We start from the raw sequence: 20,431 nt of genomic DNA on the forward strand, positions 1-20,431 counted from the left end.
GCTCAGCCTCTTGATCATTTCTTGACAGTCATGTATGTGGCGCCACCATCAGGTGAAATAATGCATTAAGATGTGCTATATAGGTGCTACAAAAATGTGTCAACCTGCAAGACAGCTTAGTGGAGTGAATGAAACTTTTGGGAAAGAATTAAATTAAAGGTAATTAATGTAAAAGCAAAGTAATAAAACTTCCACTTTAATAGATTATTAGATTAGATTATTTTGCATTCGTCTATTTACAGGCTCCCGACCTATTTTTTGGCCCATTAAACTTGAAAACCAAACAGTTCCTATTTGCAACCGATTTCACAGACCTGTGATTGATTATCAAACCAAGAAGTGACATTTCCATCTCTGATTGTTTAATATGAGTATCTTTAGGAGTCCTGGCAAGATAAAACTCCTGTATTTCAATAGAAAAATAACCACTTTCAGAGAAAAAAAGCACATCTTAAGCAGTAGTTTTGTCTCCTTTCCTGTCTTGCAAGAAAAACTGCCACTACTGATTATTTTCCTCGTTGATGAATCTGTTTGTCTAGCCTTACATGTCATGAAAAAACATTGTAAGCACTGATTGCCCAGTGACTGGTAATTCAGGAGGAGTTTTTGTCTTCAAAAGGTCAGGTAGCCTTAGCAACAAGAACAACAAACATATTTCTGATTTGCTCTCAGTGGTATCTACCCATGCAAATGATTTTCCTTTTATTTGTCCAGGGTTTAACATATACAGTGGTATGCACCCCTGATGATTTTCAAGAGTTTCCTTTATAAATCACTGGTTGTTCGGATCAGCAATTTCAGTTAAATATGTCATATAGCAGACGAACACAGTGATATATGAGAAGTGAAATGGAGTTTATAGGATTTACAGAAAGTGTGCAATAATTATTTAAACAAAAATAGGCAGGTGCATAAATTTGGGCACCCTTGTTGTTTTATTGATTTGAATATCTTTAGCATAATTATTGGAACACAAAATTTGTTTGGTAAGCTCATTGACCCATGACCTACATACACAGGTGGAGCCAATCATGAGAAGGGGTATTTAAGGTGACCAATTGCAAGTTGTTCTCCTCTTTGCATCTTCTCTGAAGAGTGGCAACATGGGAGCCTCAAAACAACTGTCAAATGACCTGAAAGCAAAGATTGTTCAACATCATGGTTTAGAGGAAGGACACCAAAAGGTAGCTCAGAGATTTCAGCTGTCGGTTTCCACCGTGAGGAACATGGTGAGGAAATGGAAGACCACAGGTACAGTTCTAGTTAAGGCCCGGAGTGGCAGGCCAAGAAAAATCTCAGATAAGCAGAGGCAAAGGATGGTGAGAACAGTCAAACTCAACCCACAGACCAGCTCCAAAGACTTACAACATGATCTTGCTGCTGGTGCCACTGTGCATTGTTCATCTATTCAGTGCACTTTGCACAAGGGGATGCTGTGTGGGAGAGTAATGCGGAAGAAGCCTTTTCTGCGCACACGCCACAAACAGAGTCACTTGAGGTATGCTAAAGCACATCTGGACAAGCCAGCTTCATTTTGGAATAAGGTGCTGTGGACTGATGAACCTAAAATTGAGTTATTTGAAGATAACAAGGGGCGGTATGCATGGAGGAGGAAGAACACAGGATTCCAAGACAAACACTTTCTACTCACAGTAACATTTGCTGGTGGTTCCATCCTGCTGTGGGGCTGTGTGCCCAGTGCAGGTACTGGTAATCTTGTTAAAGTTGAAGGTTGCATGGATTCCAGTCAGTATCAGCAGATTATTGCCAACAATGTTCAAGAATCAGTGACAAAGATGAAGTTGCGCCGGGGCTGGATACTTTAACAAGACAACGACCCTGAACACTGCTCAAATCCTACTAAGGCATTCATGCAGAGGAACAAGTACAACATTGTAGAACGGCCATCTCAGTCCCCAGACCTGAATATTATTGAAAATCTGTGGTGCGATTTAAAGCGGGCTGTCCATGCTCGGAAACCATCAAACCTGACTGAACTGGAGATGTTTTGTAAAGAAGAATGGTCAAAAATACCTTCAACCAGAATCCAAACCCTCACTGGAAGCTATAGGAAGCATTTAGAGGCTGTTATTTCTGCAAAAGGAGGATCTACTAAATATTGATGTAATTTTTCTGTTGGGGTGCTCAAATTTCCGCACCTGCCTACTTTTGTTGAAATAATTATTGCACACTTTCTGTAAATCCTATAAACTTCATTTCACTTCTCAAATATCACTGTGTTCATCTGCTATATGACATATTTAACTGAAATTGCTGATCCGAACATCCAGTGATTTATAAAGGAAACTCTTGAAAATTATCAGGGGTCCCAAATTTTTGCATACCACTATTTGTCCCTGAGAATGATCAACTATAACCACTACTGCTGCAATAAATGCGACTCAGATGTTTAGTTTATTCCAAAAAGTCTGGACTAAGGTAAGAAATCTGTGCAGCTACACTACCACTCAAAAAATTTGGACACACCCTCTCATTCAATGGTTTTTATTTAATTATTTTATGCATCATAGGATATTGAAGACACCAAAACTATGAAATAATACATATGGAATTATGCTGCAAATAAAAATGTGTTAATCATCATTATTAATCCGCAGTGTAGAAAATAATTTAAATAAAAAGGCTTGACTGAGAAGGTGTGTCCAAACTTCTGGCTGGTAGTGTATATCCAATTATTTGCTTGCTATTAATTGAATACACAGCAGCAGGACTGCTTCACAATAACAGACAAAAGAGTTTTGTTTTTAAGGAATCCAAAGTCTGAAGATGTTCTACTTAAGCAGGTGGAAAGATAGTTCCAGTAGCCCGAATTCAGTGGATTGAAATTGTCCTTTATCCTTTCTTGAGACACCTACATTTAGCAATGAATTATACAAAAATGCTGTAATGAACATGACACTATTTTCTCAGCGCCCTTTTTAGATTTTTAGTTTTTCTATAACAGCAAAACTTTCAGAAGCACTGATTAAAAAATTAATATTGGCAATGAATAATTAAATTCTACAGTAAATGCAGCTAAATTGAAACAAGATCTCAGTTTTTAAGAAAAGCTCGTATATAAGGGAGTAACGGGAGAAACGGAGCAGCAAACTTCAAGCCTTAAAGGAGTTGGAGCTCAGGAGTCGACATCCGAAAGAAAACAAGGACCATCTGTACTGTGCCTCATTAAATGTGCAAGACCCCGTCCTATTGGTGGGATCCAATGGGTACCTAGCCATTTCCCCACAACAGATTGCAGGTGGCAGAGCGTCGAAGTCTGAAGGGCATTCCTTACTCCGGTTGCCTTCTAATTAGACTTAAGGGCAAAGTGGAGCCTCTGAGGACCTGAAGGGGAAATTAAGAATGAAAGCAAATGATGTGAGATCTTAGAGGGATGGTGGGAGTGAGGGATGGAAAAAGGGAGAAGAGCGGACAGGGGGAGGTGCTGGGAAAAGGTGGGGACTGACGATGGGAGAAAAGGAGGTCCTCAGTGGTTCAGTTTACTCCTGTTCTCTGAGGCCACTGCAATTTTGACAAGCCGGAGAGCTGTTTCATCATTTCTTCACAAGTCCTCCTCTCACTTTTCTAGTGACAGACTGGGAAATGAGCAGTTTAGGAACATGGACATCCAATTGTTGTTTCTCGTTTAAGATGTACATCTGCCGGTGAGTGTGATTTATTTTATTTTTTTTAATCTGAATGTCTTTATTTACAGCTTTAGAGAGTGTAAACTGCATATTTTGTGGCCATGTTTGCATATTTAAGTCACGCCAGTATGTTAGAGAGCTCATAAAGCTGATCACCCTCTGTAGTTTACTGCCTGTAGTCATTTTAAACAGATGACACATTAATATGAGCCACAAGAGATGAGAAAGTTACAACCGGTCCGGGAGTATAAAATTTTAATGCTCTGGAAGGATTTTATTAGTGTGCAAGGTCAAAAACATGCAGAATTTAAAAATTAGAGTCCCTGATATTAATTGTACACTGTTTTATGGGTCAGCATGGTATGAACTCATGCATACGTGCATCGTCTCACACACACACACACACACACACACACACACACTGCTTGGGTGGACATGGAAACATAAGCAAGTCTTTCATGAAATCAGCCTCTACCTGAGCTATAAAGAGCCAACTGTGCTGTGAATAAACTGATTATGGCAACGCAACACACACACACACACACACACACACACACACACACACACACACACACGGGGTGGAGAGAGACGCACAGAGAAATGCTTGTTTCTGTCACTTCCCACCTTCAGCAGCGTCGTGGCACTCACATTGAATGTGAGGTCAGGTTATTTCTCTTTCTCTGCATTTTACAGCAGCCAAACTAAACCTGACCAGCAGTCCAGCAACAACGGGACGACGAGGGCGTGTGCCGTGGCAACGAAATAAGTTGCTCACAAGACACTGAGGCAACATCAGGTCGGTTTGCTTTTTCCTGCTGTCATTTGGTTTGTTATAGTCAGGTTCCTTCTCTGTGAAGTCTTCTGAGATGGTTTGGGGTTTTGCTGTTACATGTATGTTCAAAGCAGATGCACAGTCTCAATCTCATTAGATCTGTTTTTGATTTGATTATTGAACAATCGTTTAAAGTAGTATCAACAAATCTGAGATGCCCCAGGAGGGATCCATGTAAGCCGGACACACAAAATAGAATTTTTTTCCTGTGCTTTCTGGCAGATCAGCTCCACGAAAGTCAGTAGATCTGCTACTTGTTATATTTTGGTGCAGGGGCTGATGTTACTGTCTCACATAAATGGTGTATGTGAGTCGTTGCACAAGGCTGTGCAAGATACTCCTATGTATTTTATTATCTGGTTGTTGGAGAATGTAATTCAAGAAAAAATAAGGTTTGAATAGTCAGTGTTGTCTTAAAACTGATGACATTTTTCTAGCTGTAGGTGTAACTTTGTGTTTAGTGCATTTTGCCTGTAAACCAGCATGCAGTACTCTGATATTAGCATTTAGTTCAAAGCGATGCTGGTACAGCTGTTCACTTGTGAAATGCTTGACACTTTGACCAGAGCATGAAAAATAAATCCTCACCTATAGTCTTAAGTAGCCCAAAGATTGTGAATCACTGCTTTAAAATGTATATTTTTGTCCTTGTAGAGAATTTCTGCACTCTGGAAGCGATCTCAACATAAATACGTTTGTCCAAAGCCAATGAATGTTCAGACACTGTTTGAAGATGCTGCCTGTGGATGTGACGGACAAGGACAGCAGGAGAAATCAGGAGGTCTTTTAAAGCTAGATCTTTTAATCTATAATTTAACAATGATGGGCTGCTCAACTTTTTGGCTGCACATCTCCACATGACAGCTATTTTACATACCTCAGATGTTTAGGACTGCTTAAAAGACAATCCACCATGTTCAAGCGGTGGCTGCTGGCCCTGGTGGCCCGTGTCGGCCTCATTGTTCTGGGCCTCTGCTGCTGCCTGTCGATCTTCTACCTCCTGGCCTGTAAACCTGCATCCATCAGTAGCCAGCAGCCTGTAATGTGGTCTGGAGGAGCCACCAGTAAGGAGGGATACATGGCCTTGTTGCAGGAGAGGGAGGACTCTCACAAACATTACATTAACAGCCTGATGAAGCAGATTGCCCAGCTGAAGGATGCTCTCCAGGAGAGGACGCAGCAGCTGCAGGAGTCGCTGGATAAAGCTAAAACTAAAGGGATTCTGCCTCAGGGTCTGGAGAGTCTACGCAAAACCCCAGTACAGTCTGACCTGAAGGTAGGAAAACACGATACACGACAATGCAGATGCAGAAAAGATACAGAGCTGATGAAATAAATGAAGAGTGACATGATATATGTAGTAGTAAATGCTACATCGTGTCCTGCAGGAGTTCTTCCGCTCCCAGCTGAACCAGGCAGAGGTGAACTCAGGTGTGAAGCTTCCCAGCGAATATGCACTGATTCCTTTTGACACTTTCACCCTGCAGAGGTAAGTGGGGGGCAGAGCTGTTGATGCCTCCAGGAGGGCCGTGTAATCTTCTGCTGTTCACTCTGAGCCCATGCAATGCTGCTGCTCCACACGAGTGGGATTTTTGTCACTCAGGGTCTATCAGCTGGAGACGGGGCTGACAAGGCACCCAGCCGAGAGGCCTGTAAGGAAAGATCGCCGAGACGAGCTGATTGGCACAGTGGAGACGGCTCTACATGTCCTGAACGGACCTCAGCAACACGCTGACAACGTCAGGAGGAAGCACACATACTCCCCTTCAGACTTCATACAGGGTGAGAAAGAGCTCCGTTCATTCACTCACACATTCATCTTCTTTATATGTTCCTTTGCTGGACAGTTGTCATTTGCTGGACAAACACAACTGGACACGTTGATACCTGTATCTGATTATTCAGTTCATATGTTATTGTCTTTTTGGGTTTAAGAGTGGATTTTACGATCACTGTCAGGTAGCAAAAGGATCAGCTCATGGACCAGTTTGACCTTTAACAGTAAAGCAGTTTGACCAATGCACACAAGAATAGTAGAAAATAATAATAAAACAAATAATAGTTCCATGTCCAACAGAATAAAATTAAGCAAAATCAATAAAAGACAAATAAAGCTGATGAGAGGGAATAGAAATGTTACAACTTCAATAAAATGCTTTAGACTTAGAAAATAAAGAGCTGGATGAAGTTTCAAGCAGAATTTATTCCTTCTTAATCTATGTTCACAGTCTAAAAAAAAACTTCTTTACAAGCCATATATATAAGACTAAAGTCAAACTGGGTAAGATTAAACTCAATATGGACCCTACAAGTGGTCGATATAAATGAGCCAAACCTACTTTACTGCATATGTGTCAGCTTTTTCCATCTCTGTTTAACTTTCACAAATGTCTTTGAGACAAGGTTCAGTCATCAGCCCGTGTCTATTTATTACACTATTTGATCTTTCACCCAAACAATGTCACCTGTCAACTCCTCTCACTCTTGTCATTTTGTACTCTAATAGCCAGACAGCTGATTCTTTCAACTAGAAATGTAAATGAGGATTAATGAACTGTGTCCATCTTAAGAAGAGAAGGTGTTTGAAAGATGACAAAGCAGAGAAATTTTAGTCTGTTTGATCATGATTTCCCATCATATTCTTCTTCTCTTAGTTCAGTTTCACCACCTGCCTTTTAATGTAGAAGTTGGCATCCTAGAAACAGCTGCACGACGCTGGAAGAAACTAACATTGTGATATTTAGTTTTTCTACAATATATCTCGCAAACCTGAAAAAAAAAACCCAGCAATTTAATTTTCATGAGATGAACAAATATATTTATTTTTAATCATTTTTATGTGCTTAATTTTTATGTGTAAATGTAATTAATTTTTATATACAAATACAGATATTATTGATTATTTGTAGTATTTTTAATAATTTTTCTAATATATTTATTTATTTAATTTGGAAAGAATTAATTATTCTCAAAGATTAGGGTGACTTTATAGGTTGGTGCGTCAAACATATATGCATTTTTAAAGCTGAAAAAAGCTGTTTAAAATCCTTCTTACATAGTCTCTATCTCATTTAAAATATATTTTTATTATCACATTTTATTGAGAACTTCATTGTTATTACACAGTTAAATATCAGTCCTTAAACCTTTTAAAAGCCATAAAAATACACATGGTGTAAAGTAAAATGAGGGCCCCATTGATGGTTTTTTCTTGTTATTTAACAGTATCTTCTGGTAAAGTTTTATTTTTACAGTGTATTTATTGATTATTGTAGCTTTTCACATGTCACATTTACTTCCCTGGCACTATCAATTCTTTGGAAATATCTGGAAAGGCACTAATTTATCACAGTTTCAACTTCAACTTTACTGTCATTTAGTAATGTACACAGCTAAACGAAATGACGTTTCTCTCATAAATTTGGGAGGGAAACAAACAGTCCATGAAGGGTAGAAGGAGTTTCTCTGTAACAAAAAAATAATAAATTATAAAAAAAATCTTTTACAAATCAGTTATTTTTTTCTAAATTATTTGGAAACATGGGCCCAATAATGTTCTCCTCCTTGTCACAGGTTTAACTCGCACAGAGCGGGACAGAGGAAGCATTTACGAGCTGATGTTCAGAGGCAGCAGCCAGCAGGACTTCACGCAGCTCGTCCTCTTCAGGCCGTTCGGTCCGGTGCTGAAGGTGAAGAGTGAGACGGTGAACACTCGGGGGATGATCATCAACATCATCGTGCCTCTCTCCAAGAGGGCAGATGCATTCAGACAGTTCATGAGCAACTTCAGGTATCACTTGGAAGGACATGAACACACTGGCCCCTGCTCACACACAACTACTGTGATTGTATCGTGAAATTATTGATCTCAGACTGGAGTAATAAGTGTGGAGGAGCTCAGTGAATCTTAAGAAAGGAGCTTGACAGAAAACTAAAGACTCCTCGTCTCTCACAAATGAGTAGATGTAGATTTTAAAGGCTCCACCAGTGTATTCACCCTTATCGAAAAAAGGTTAACCTGGGGCTATCTGTGGATAAAGTAGTACAGAGATATGTTGGTTTGTTTGCTTATATGTGTGTGTTTTTGGCTCAGAGAGGTGTGCATCCAGCAGGACGGCAGGGTTCATCTCACCGTCGTCTATTTTGGTCGAGATCAGATCGACCGGGTGAAAGCTGTGCTGGATCAAACCACCAGGTACTGCAATCGACTTCACTCATCATCTAATGTCACAATGGTCGACTGTGTCTCCCTCTGATCTGTCCAGATGTGCAGGTACAGGTCAGTTTAATCACTGATTTTGTCTTGTTCAGCTACGGCAGATTAGAGGCCACTCAGCGCTTTAAGAGCACCTCTCCCATCCACTTTTCAATATGATGCAGTTCAGAGTAGCACCATCACTAATGTCACCTCAGTAATAAACATAATGAAGAACTGTCAGACCCTTTTTGATGTTGCTAATACAAACTGAAAACATCTAAGCTTTTTTAAAACAGAATTTATGGCAGTGCTGAGGTACTGGATTGCATTAGATTGCGGTTGGTGTTTCTAATAAAGTGAACGTAGATTTCCAGGTTATTATTAGTTTTAGGGTCAATTTATGTTTAATATTATCTCATAAATCTGCAACTCTGATATTATAAATTATGTAAAAACACAGATTTTTAATGCTTACATTATTTAATTTTTTTTGGTCAACATTTAAATTAATAATTTATTTCTGAGATTTTACTAGACATTATCTGTAATTTAACAAAACTGAGAAATCTGACTGTAAAATAACAGTTAAACAATATTTACTACTTATGAATATTTAACATACTTTTTCTCTCAAATAACTACAAATATTTGCAAAAATGATTTATATTTTTGCTGAGTAAATGCAGTAAAAATATAATAATTTTACAGTCAAATGCAGCAAAAGAAGATATTAGCATCTGTGAGACTACAGATTTGTTTTGTTGTGGATGTCTGCATTGGCTTATTGTTGTTTTTTTTTAATTCTTTTGCTTTTACAGTTTTAATATAAATCTATACTTTTTATGGAATCTTACTGGTTATTATCTATAATTTAACAAAGAAATTATTTAAAATGACAGAAAGTTACAGTTAAAATCTCTTAAGACATTAATTTCTTTAGAGTGTGATCTGCACAATTAAATACACGTTTCCTTACAGTTGATGCGAGATGGTTAACTGATTGTTGGAATGATTCACCGTAAACATATTCCACGTTTCAAATAATCTCTGAGTAAAATCAGCTGAAGCCAAAATAAAATTGGTGCTAGAGTCAAAGCTGAGTTGCAAAGTCTTTAAATTGTTGTCATGACAGCAGCTGAAACTATGCGACTTAATTCTGCTCCACATAAAACCAGCAAGTAAATGTAAGAGAAAGATGACATTTACTTCTTCTCCTCAACTCTTAGATGTGCCTGTGCTGCACTGCAGATATTTTGGCCAAAAGATAAAAACAATGTATAAGTTGGAGAGTATCAGTGTTTTACAGCTGCAGGCTATTAAAAAGTAAGTCCTGTGAAGCCTCTGCACCTCCAGAGACCAACACTCACACCCACATACATATACCCCTCTGTAGTGAGCAGGCTCGGATGAAAAAATCATAATGCAGAATCTTTTTCTCCTCAGGCTTCAGTGATCAAAATACAGCAGATCCTCAGTGACTTGTTAACTATGTAATACTGCAACAGCCTGATGAGCCTTTTTGTCTGCAGGCTGGTTGGAGCTGCTTTAATTTCAAACTGAACCAAGAGCATCAGAGTACCTGTTATAATTAAACACGGATGACAACCCTCATGCCTTTCCCTCAGAGAGACTCGGTTCAGGAGTTTCACACTGATCCAGCTGAATGAGGACTTTTCTCGTGGCCGTGGCTTAGACGTGGGCGCCAGGGCTTGGAGGCGAAGCCAAAACGTCCTCCTCTTCTTCTGTGATGTCGACATCCACTTTACCGCCGACTTCTTAACTTCCTGTCGACTCAACGCAGAACCTGGTGAGAGACAGGAGATTTTTCAGCATAATTTTTACCAACTGTTCCAAAGATGTTAATCAAATCCTACTGCAACCTGTTTCTGCTAGAATAAAACAACTTAGGTTGAAGCTAGTTGAAGGTGGTGACAATGTCTCTACCATTTGTTATAAAAATACAGCTGTCCAAGATCGTAGTAATTAACTAGGTTGGTTTGATTTTCTAAGAAATGTGAAAATGATGAACATTAAGATGTTTGTGTGCTTTGAGCTGGACAAGGTTCTGACCTCTTTTAATAAAACATTTCAGACTTTAACCGTTAGACAAACTATTAAGTCTTATGACTTCAATATCAGTTCGGGAGATGTGCAGAGTTGTGGCAACTACAGAGGAATAAAGCTGATGAGCCACACAATGAAGCTATGGGAACGAGTAGTTGAAGCTAGACTAAGGGCAGAGGTGAACATCTGTGAGCTGCAGTATGGTTTCATGCCAAGAAAGAGTACAACAGATGCAATATTTGCTTTGAGGATGTTGATAGAGAAGTACAGAGAAGGTCAGAAGGAGCTGCATTGTGTCTTTGTAGATCTGGAGAAAGCTTATGACAGGGTGCCCAGAGAGGAACTGTGGTTTTGTATGAGGAAATTTGGAGTGGCAGAGAAGTATGTTAGAGTGGTGCAGGACATGTATGAGGACTGTAAGACAGTGGTGAGGTGTGCTGTAGGAGTAACAGAGGAGTTCAAGGTGGAGGTGGGACTACATCAGGGATCAGCTCTGAGCCTCTTCTTGTTTGCTATGGTGATGGACAGGATGACAGACGAGGTTAGACAGGAGTCTCCATGGACTATGATGTTTGCAGATGACATTGTGATCTGTAGTGAGAGCAGAGAACAGGTGGAGGAGAAGCTAGAGGCGTGGAGGTTTGCCCTGGAAAGGAGAGGAATGAAGGTTAGCCACAGTAAGAGAGAGTATCTGTGTGTGAATGAGAGGGACCCAAGTGGAAGAGTGAGGTTACAGGGAGAAGAGCTCAAGAAGGTGGAGGATTTTAAGTACTTAGGGTCAACAGTACAGAGCAATGGAGAGTGTGGAAAAGAGGTGAAGAAGCGTGTACAGGCAGGCTGGAACGGCTGGAGAAAAGTGTCAGGTGTGATGTGTGATAGAAGAGTTTCAGCTAAAATGAAAGGAAAGGTTTACAAAACTGTGGTGAGACCAGCCATGTTGTTTGGTCTGGAGACAGTGTCTCTGAGGAAAAGACAGGAGGCAGAGCTGGAGGTAGCAGAACTGAAGATGGTGAGGTTCTCTTTGGGAGTGACCAGGATGGATAGGATCAGGAATGAGTACATCAGAGGGACAGCACATGTTAGAGGCTTTGGAGATAAAGTCAGAGAGGCCAGACTGAGATGGTTCGGAGATGTCCAGAGGAGAGAGAGTGAATATATTGGTAGAAGGATGCTGAGTTTCCCACTGCCAGGCAGGAGGCCTAGAGGAAGACCAAAGAGGAGGTTTATGGATGTGGTTAAAGAGGACATGAAGGTAGTTGGTGTGAGAGAAGAGGATGCAGCAGACAGGGTTAGACGGAGGCAATTGATTCGCTGTGGCGACCCCTGAATGGAAAAGCCGAAAGGAAAAGAGGAAGATCAGTTCGGTTCAGTTATATTTCTGTTTATTTAGTGCTAATTCACAACAAGTCCATGTAACAGACTGGAGACCTGCCCAGAATGTTCTCGGCCTTGCAACCTTCCACAGGAAAAAGCAATCAGAGATAATGAATGGACAAAATTCTCAACATAAGCTATCTCAGGGTATTTTACATAATGAACTGAAGACCTTAAAATATCATTTTCTTGAGAATATCTTTATCTTTGACCATCTCTTTGGTGAAAATTGGATATTTTTTCATTAAATCAAAACCCTGATACCCACCCAGGGGTTTCAATTAGCCCTCTGCTGGGAGCTACAGAATGAAACCACATCCCCAGTGCGAGGGTTACTAATTGCATTTCATGATACTGAGCTGGTTTCAGGGTCTAAATATTTGTTTCTAGGACACTTAATGGAGCTTAATCATCTGTACTGTCTGTTGCTCCAATGCTGACCCAAGGCCTGTAGTACGAAGGAAGGTTTAGGGTTAGTGAGGTAATATGATGTTTAACCCTCAGTTATCAGGTCTATGACGGGGGTTCACTTTAACAAGATAACTTATGCTGCACACTTGACCTGCTTTGGAGCAGTTTGTCTTCAAGATAAGAGATCAGTGCCTGTAGAAGCAAAACCCATTAATGAGTCAGTTCTTTTGAATAATGCCATCACCATTTGTAGAGGATCCCTTGGAGCTCAGTGTGTAAATAGAGAATTAAGAAGGGTTTTTAGATTTTCAAAGCCATTTCATCACTCTATATGCCTTTTCATAGTGATATAATCTTAAAGCCTTGCAGCCTGCATGTTGATGTAAAAGATTTGCCTACTGACTGATTTAAATTATGTTTTAATATTTGCTCTTTACTTGCTTCTAAGACTGTTTAACACCACCAGGGATGCAGCTGAAAGGTGAAAAATGTCTTACACGCCATAAAAATAGTCTGCATGTAAAAGAATGCACGTTTGCAAATATAGTAATATCTGGTGATGCAGAGACAATAATAAGTCATATACTTATGCATTTAGACAGTCACTAGTTGTTGATTTTTTTTTTTTTTTGCCAGCTTTCCTTCTCACTGTGTTGCTTTTAGCCTGTATTGTATTTTTAAATGTTTCATATTTGTTTGGAATTAAAACTTTTACTTATTGTGAGAAATATCCAGCTCTAGATCTATCCATACTTATTCATCTGGTGCCAACGCCATTGATTTCTGTGAACATGCTTATAGCCAGGTTCAGAAACTATGCTTTGACTTAATGAGTGGATTACAAGCTTTGTTTAATCCCTTGACATGACTGTGGTTTTGAGGCGTGTTAGGGAATTTCTGCGATGTCAGGGTGAGGAAACACAAGAGGCGAACTCAGCAACACTTAGATGACTGAAGTAGAGAAGAATGCTTTACTGAATTCAGGAGAATTGACATAACAAGTGCATTGTCAGTATCAACTCTGAGGAGTCTCTCTGTCCTTGCAGGGTTTATACTGTCTGAAAGGGAAAAGGATCTAACCTTGTTGTTGTTGCTATATCAGCAAATAGTTGTCTGTCTGAGCAGTTGGTGTGCTTCTGTGTGTCTCCAATTGGAGTCAAGGGATGACCTTCTGTATGTTGGTTCGAAATGACCTACATTTTTTCCTTAACAAGGCGTAATGCACCTAGATAACGAAAACAAACCCCTGGATATGCTGAGATTTGAGCCAATTCAGTTTGGCACAGTGTGTGATTTTTGCTGTCTTTAATTGACTCTGTACAGCAGATCAAAAAACAACCTGCATGTTCCGACAAGTTAATAAACAATGCAGACAGGTAAGCACATACTTCTGTGCCAACGAGATATGAACAAACCTGAAGATGACTAACACCTCAGCGTCTCCAACACCTCCTGTTGTTTTATTATCAACGGATAGGCATTCAGTGTCACACCTGCCCTTGCTGCTACGCAACAAACAGCATGCCAGCATGGCCAAAAGGAGCAAAAACAATCCACCTTATTTCTGGCATCAAGTGTGAATACTGAGGGGGACAAATATAGGAAGAACACGTTTTCTCTCACCTTTATGGAGACAGTAAGCAATTTTCCACTGCAGGCTGTTTTAGGGTCTTTGTATGTGTTCTGTCTGCAAAAACTGCCCCTGTAGAACCTCCTTTAGGAGGAAGAATGAAGAACTATTTCAGGGTAGCTACTTCTGAGTGTCTTGACACTGATTGTTTAAAGTCAGAGAGGACAACAATCAAGTAGCCATCGTCTCCTCTTCGTTGACTATATAGGCTAACATGAACAAACAACAACTCCTCCATTGTTCTAGTTCCTTTGTGCTCATAAGACTGGAGTTACATCCACTAACTACTACTTATTGTTGTTTTAGTATACAGTACTTGGGTTTATTGTCATGGTATAAGCTGTAGGATCCTACACCACAATGGAAACAGAGGCTGAAATGGTTCATTACAGGGCCATTTCTGCAAATGTTTGCTGCTCTGAGTTCCTACAGTGGAACCTTTGCAGGAACCTAAGCGCAAAACCTGACAAAGTGTCCCTAGATCGTAGTAATTAACTGGGTTGGTTTGATTATCTGAGAAATGTGAAAATGATGGACATTAAGATGTTTGTGTGCTTTGAGCTGGACAAGGTTCTGACCTTTATCAATTAAACATTTCAGGCCTTAAAACTGTTAAACATTCTGCTACTTTATTTAACCATTAGGCTAATTCAGTCTTATCACTTCAATATCAGTTCAGTTATATTTATATTTATGGATTGCTAATTCACAACAAGTCCCTTTGAAGAACTGGAGACCTGTCCAGAGTGTTCTCAGCCTTTCACCCAGCATCAGGTGGCATGAGCTCCAGCTGCCTGCAAACTTCCACAGGATAAAGCAGTCAGAGATAATGAATAGACAGAATTACCACCATAAGCCATCTCAGCACATTTTACACAATGAGGTGAAGACCTTCTAGATATGTAATACAGAGTTTATACTTATCTTTGAGGATCTGTTTGTTGAAATTGGGATGAAAAAGCTCCCTTTTAACAGGAAGAAACCCTCATCAGAACCAGGCTCAGGGAGGGTGGCTGTCTGCCTCAACCAGTTAGGGTGAGACAAAATAATAACGAAGAGAAAAACGCAAACAATGCATAGGACAACATTTAGCATTTGGGCAGCTGGTAAAATCAGAAACTGCGGATCAGATGCTCTGTAGCTAGAGATGTCTGTAGAGGACAAAACAGATACAAAGTCTTTTATTGTTGTCAAATAATCTACTGCTGCACCTCTGCAAGTACAGTTAAGACTCAGAGCTTTGCAGATTGTTTAGTCTGTAGCAAAGAAATCCACAAAGGAGCTAATTATGCTGCTGCGTGTTATTTCAGGCCACTTCAGATCATCCTCAGATACCTTTGTAGTAGAAAGAAGATTACATTTTATCCTTTTAATGTGTGACTATAGACTCTGTGTGGGTATGAAAGGGTTTCTTTCCAATTCGTTTTTTCAAGAAATCCTGATGAGAAGAGAAAGCATCTGCAGTATATTGTCAATTCTTACAGACACAGGGTCAGTGTAACGAACTACTAATTGCCCACACAAGGTATAAGAATTTTAAAGGTGTAGGCGACGCATAGATCAAGAACGCTGACTTTGGAGATCACAGTCTACTTCACAGAAGATGCTGTCATTACCGGGGCAGCATTAGGGACACCTGTAGTTCTGCTAGTATGAGAACTTGCACTAATCGCAGAACAGAAATAATGACCTGGCAGACTGTTTTGATTCTGTCCCTGACTTCATCAGTAAGTCATCAGAAGCTGGCTGCCTGTCACTCGTTACTGAGTCTCTGGAGGAGGTGGTCTGTTACTTCTTTGTTCAGGTGGGTACTGCTGCCCATACAAACTATCCGACTCTTATTCTTTTCACTCCAATTAAATGTGCTGCAGCTGCCAGCAGTGAAAAATGCATCACCCAACAGCAGGAGCTTAAAACAGAAACTGTGTATTGTACAGCTGGAATCACTTCTGCTTTAACATTTTAAAATAAGTTATTTTGTTTTGTTTTACACAGCCTCTGTCTAAGTCTCTATCTTTTTTTTTTTTTTTTACAGGCTGTGCTACAAGGACACATGTCACATTTGTGTATTCATGTAAAAGTGCCTCTGAGAATGTCTTTTCTTTTAGGTAAGAAGGTGTTCTACCCAGTGCTCTTCAGCCAGTACAACCCGACCATCATCTACGGCAATCAGACTCTCCTGCCCTCCCTGCAACAACAACTGGTGGGTAAACAAATCGCATGCAAACTGATCGATTATCACAAGTCATCTTGATGTAAGAGACTGATTTGCAGGTGCTACTGTCGTCTCAGGTGATCAGGAAGGAGAGCGGATTCTGGCGAGACTTTGGGTTTGGCATGACGTGCCAGTACAGGTCTGATTTCATCAACATAGGTAATGCCAGAGCTTCTTTGTGATTTGCTGTGCTGCAACAGCTGATCACAAAATCAATAAAATGGTAACTGCTAACTGTTCATTTCTTAATGCAAATGTGTATTTTCTCTTCCTAGATCTTTTAAGTAGCTGTGAATACAGTGTTAAAGTATATTTTTCTACCATTTTTACCCTTTTACTGAGTGATATTTTGCATATTTGAATGATCCCTCTCTGTGTGTGTTTCTCCTGTTTTAAACATGAACACAATCAAATTTGGAAAACAAGGAAGACACTTTTAACCAGAGCTATGACTGACATTAAATTGTGTGTAAATTCAACTACCACAGGTCTTCCATGCTACAGAATTATCATGAAGAAGTTTTCCATGTAAAAACTGAATTAAAACCTTCATGTTTTATAGCTCATTAATTGTATTTTTTTAATGTATATATATCAACTAGTCTTTACTTTTTCAGTGTCAAAAGAATGAACACAATAACACAGAAATCAACAGGCAATAATAAGGTTGCAACTCACAATTATTCACGTTATCGATACATTTTTAAATAACTGATTGATTTTTTTGTGATTAAAATGTAAGAAAATGGTGATTGTTATTACTTGAAGGCCACATGTGCTGTAGTTTTAAATGATGATCACAGAAACTTGGCAGAACTGGTCAAAAATAATCTGTATAGTTACTATATTTGAAAAACTGCTGACAGTTAATTGCTTGAATTAATACAAAAAAAAAAAGATCAAAACTGGAGTCAGTTAATTTTCTGTCCCTGAACTAATCAATTATTCAACTAATTGTTTCACCTCTAAAGTGGCCTGCTGGTTGGGTGGTTTTCGGGGATGTATAGTGAATGCCAAGAACCAAACTCCTTATTTAATGTAGCCGTGATTTCTTGTTTCCCGTCAGGTGGTTTTGACCGGAGCATTAAAGGCTGGGGGTTGGAGGATGTGCACCTGTACAGGAAATACCTTCACAGTAAGCTGATGGTGATTCGCTCTCCATCTCGAGGCCTTTTCCACTTGTGGCACGAGAAGAGCTGTGCAGACGAGCTTCCTCCAGACAAATACAAGATGTGCATGCAGACCAAGGCCATGAGCGAAGCCTCGCACGGCCAGCTGGGGGAGCTCTTCTTCAGACGGGAGATCGAGCTGCACTTAAACTCCCACAAACTAAGAGAAACCTAATAAAGAGCTGACTGTGATATTGTTATTCACTGCTATGTTTTTTTTTTTAAATAATAATTTATGGTTAGTTATTTTGTGGCATTCAGGTTATGTCGACATCGAAGACAAAAAGATGATTCTGTTTAATTATTTTCCTCCATGGGCACAAAAACTTGCAGGAACAGTCATCAGTAACAAATTGTGTTTGATCTTTTGTGTTAATAAAGCTGTGAAAGAGATGATCCGTTTCTCTGTTGTGTGCATTTTATTTAATAGTTTCTGTAGGTTTTCATAGTGTAATAAAAGGAGAAGGAGGATTTCCTGAAATGGCATCAAGAACATGAAGTGCATGTTCCTTTTGTGTGTCTCCTTACTGTAAATAAAAACTGCAAGTTGAATTTCTTCCAAAATGACAGTTATAGGGCAAAATAGACAAAAATTTCACCTCTAAAGTCAGTCAAGGATGGCAACATGAGCTTATTGTGATATGATGAGTAACTCTAAGTTCCTTTTTTATTTATTTTTACCAAATAAACTGGGATCACCGATGTTTTGCAGTGCAGAATTACTGACATTATTGACAAATTTTGGCAATTTACTATGGCACTGTGCACCAGTTAAAGATGTTTTGAGTTGTTTGAAAAGTCAAAATAGATGGAGTTTGGATTTCACCAGTCAGTTAGTGTATTACAGGCTCCCTCATGTCACAAAGAGCAACAAGAATTTGCAAAAAAAAAAAAAAAAAAAAGATTTTAAAAAGTCCATTTGTTTTGTTTTGTTATCATTTTAAGGAAAATGAAATTAGGGAGTGCAGAGGAAATAACTCTATAATTTTGATGTTCCTGTAAACTCATTTATATATTCTTTTGAATTTACAAGAGGTGGTCAAGTACTGTGCTGCACAGTTTTGAGACAATCAGAAGTAAAATATTCTTATCCTTTCATAACATTGGGTACTGCACAGTATGAAAATATGTCATTAGAACAACTTAACTTCAGCTCAGTGATGTGAACATTATTAGTATAATAGACTTTGTGAGTCAAGCTAATGTGTGCTAGCTTATTATACATTAAATTATAAGAGTAATATTCCCGATGCATCAGTGTATAAACAGAATTTTACTGCTGTAGTTAGTCAGGGTGGGGGTAAATATGTGGTTTCATCTATAGCAACACATCATATTGCACTAGATTATTTAGGTTTCGTTTGTGAAATTTTAATCCGTTAAGCACAATATTACAATGTGTTGCAGTAGCATGGTAACTGTTACGTAAAAAAACAAGCACCTCAAAGTTGTACTCAAGAGCAAAATATGTGCATAGATTTACTTATTTATGATTTTATTTTAATTGTACTGATTAAAATCCCTCACTGTACTTTTGTTTTTTGCTGCTTTTCACTTCAGCACGTCACTGAACGTTCTGGAAGTTGCAGTTCTTATTAAGATACTTAAAATGTTATTATAAAATATGAAATATGTAGTACTTTCACAAGGAAAGACAATCTGGCAAGATGCAAAAAACTGTGAGCTCGACAACCGTCACATAATTAATGATCTCATGTTGTGCCCCTTTAAAATAAATTCATGAAAAACTTACATATAGCTACAAATAACATGTCGAAACACTGCAAAAATAGCAAATTTTACCATTTTTTAGTGCTGCTCTAAAGGGCTGTTTTCAGTGTCTGTTTAAGTTTTGTTACTGCCTCCTTCAGGAAGAAGACTCTCTCTGTGATGGATTGGCAGATGTCAATAAATGTGTCGGACCACGACTTTTTTATTGCTTTTTAACTTTCTTCCTCAGCAGTTCTCTTATATGGCACAGCAGTTGTTTTTAAGTTGTGTATGGTGAGATTGTCAGACAATATTATGGCTATGAAATCAGTATTTAAGCCGTTCAGAGCAGGAGCTTGGAGATGGTTATAGGGGACTGCTAGTTAACATGTGATCTCGATGGGCTGCGTATCAGCCTCTATTTCATATTCATTCTGTGGTCTGACAACAGAGACAGAAAATATGTGAATGAGAACAACTTCATTGGGAATTTGGCTGTATTAAAATCTGGTATATGTAAGCTCAGAGAGCAGGAGAGAAGCAGATTTAACACTGACTAAGTTAAAACACAGTAACCTGCCCAGACCTTATCATTGCTTGTAATTAGGTCTTAAAGTTTCCACTGTCTCTGAAAATCCCTCAGTGTTAAGAGTCTCCATGTAGCCCTGTTGTGTGACTCAGGGATATTTTTACAGCTTTTATTTTATACTTCCACATTCTTATGGCACAGAAAGCTATTTTTACCATGTGGGATCTTTAAAGTACTGCTTATACGCATCACAATAACACAATACTTAAGCTACCCAACTTCTGCACTTTTTTGAGGTTGAAGTTTGAATGCAGGACTTGTAATGGAGCATTTTCAATTGAAGATTTTAGCATTAACTTCCATTATGGAATAGTTCTTAAACTATAATGCCTAACAATAACATAATATTATATCATCAAATAATAATCAGAATAATAACATACTATTAAATCTAGAATTATTAGATCAAATGTAGCATCAGTCCCTTGGATGAGTAGCAGTGTGACATTTCAAAGTTTTGCCTGATTTAACCAGTTGAACACCTTAAAGAAACCTTCTGGTGAATCCTGCACATCTAATCAATGTTTGCTCTGATCAGGAGACTCTTTCTATTAATAGAGATGCTGAAACCTCATTACCTCTGCGGTAGCAC

The 20,431-nt window shown here is 39.0% G+C and overlaps 1 protein-coding gene across 2 annotated transcripts; it reads left to right on the forward strand.

Moving 5' to 3' along the window:
• Nucleotides 1-3,200: 3,200 nt before the first annotated feature.
• On the forward strand, nt 3,201-17,933 carry LOC110961495 (chondroitin sulfate N-acetylgalactosaminyltransferase 1-like). 2 transcript variants are annotated; one of them, XM_022209138.2, is made up of 11 exons: nt 3,201-3,665; nt 4,341-4,443; nt 5,134-5,755; nt 5,868-5,968; nt 6,083-6,261; nt 8,053-8,269; nt 8,573-8,674; nt 10,303-10,484; nt 16,265-16,359; nt 16,449-16,530; nt 17,438-17,933. In XM_022209138.2, the coding sequence occupies exons 3-11, from the start codon at nt 5,393-5,395 to the stop codon at nt 17,713-17,715; spliced, it is 1,599 nt and encodes a 532-aa protein (XP_022064830.1). In that variant the 5' UTR covers nt 3,201-3,665; nt 4,341-4,443; nt 5,134-5,392; the 3' UTR covers nt 17,716-17,933. The 2 variants fall into 2 exon arrangements, with proteins under 2 accessions (XP_022064830.1, XP_051807174.1); XM_051951214.1 differs by lacking the exon at nt 3,201-3,665 and having other exon boundaries at nt 4,159-4,443.
• Nucleotides 17,934-20,431: the final 2,498 nt, after the last annotated feature.

The sequence above is a fragment of the Acanthochromis polyacanthus genome, chromosome 7, assembly GCF_021347895.1.
Source record: "Acanthochromis polyacanthus isolate Apoly-LR-REF ecotype Palm Island chromosome 7, KAUST_Apoly_ChrSc, whole genome shotgun sequence".
NCBI lineage: Eukaryota > Metazoa > Chordata > Actinopteri > Pomacentridae > Acanthochromis > Acanthochromis polyacanthus.

What these genes read in the sequence shown, in the direction of transcription:
- LOC110961495 (XM_022209138.2), top strand. Translation starts at nt 5,393, where the DNA reads ATGTTCAAGCGGTGGCTGCTGGCCCTGGTGGCCCGTGTCGGCCTCATT. An exon ending in GACACTTTCACCCTGCAGAG is followed by an intron (nt 5,969 to 6,082) that starts GTAAGTGGGGGG and finishes TTTGTCACTCAG; the next exon opens with GGTCTATCAGCTGGAGACGG. An exon ending in CAGTTCATGAGCAACTTCAG is followed by an intron (nt 8,270 to 8,572) that starts GTATCACTTGGA and finishes TTTTTGGCTCAG; the next exon opens with AGAGGTGTGCATCCAGCAGG.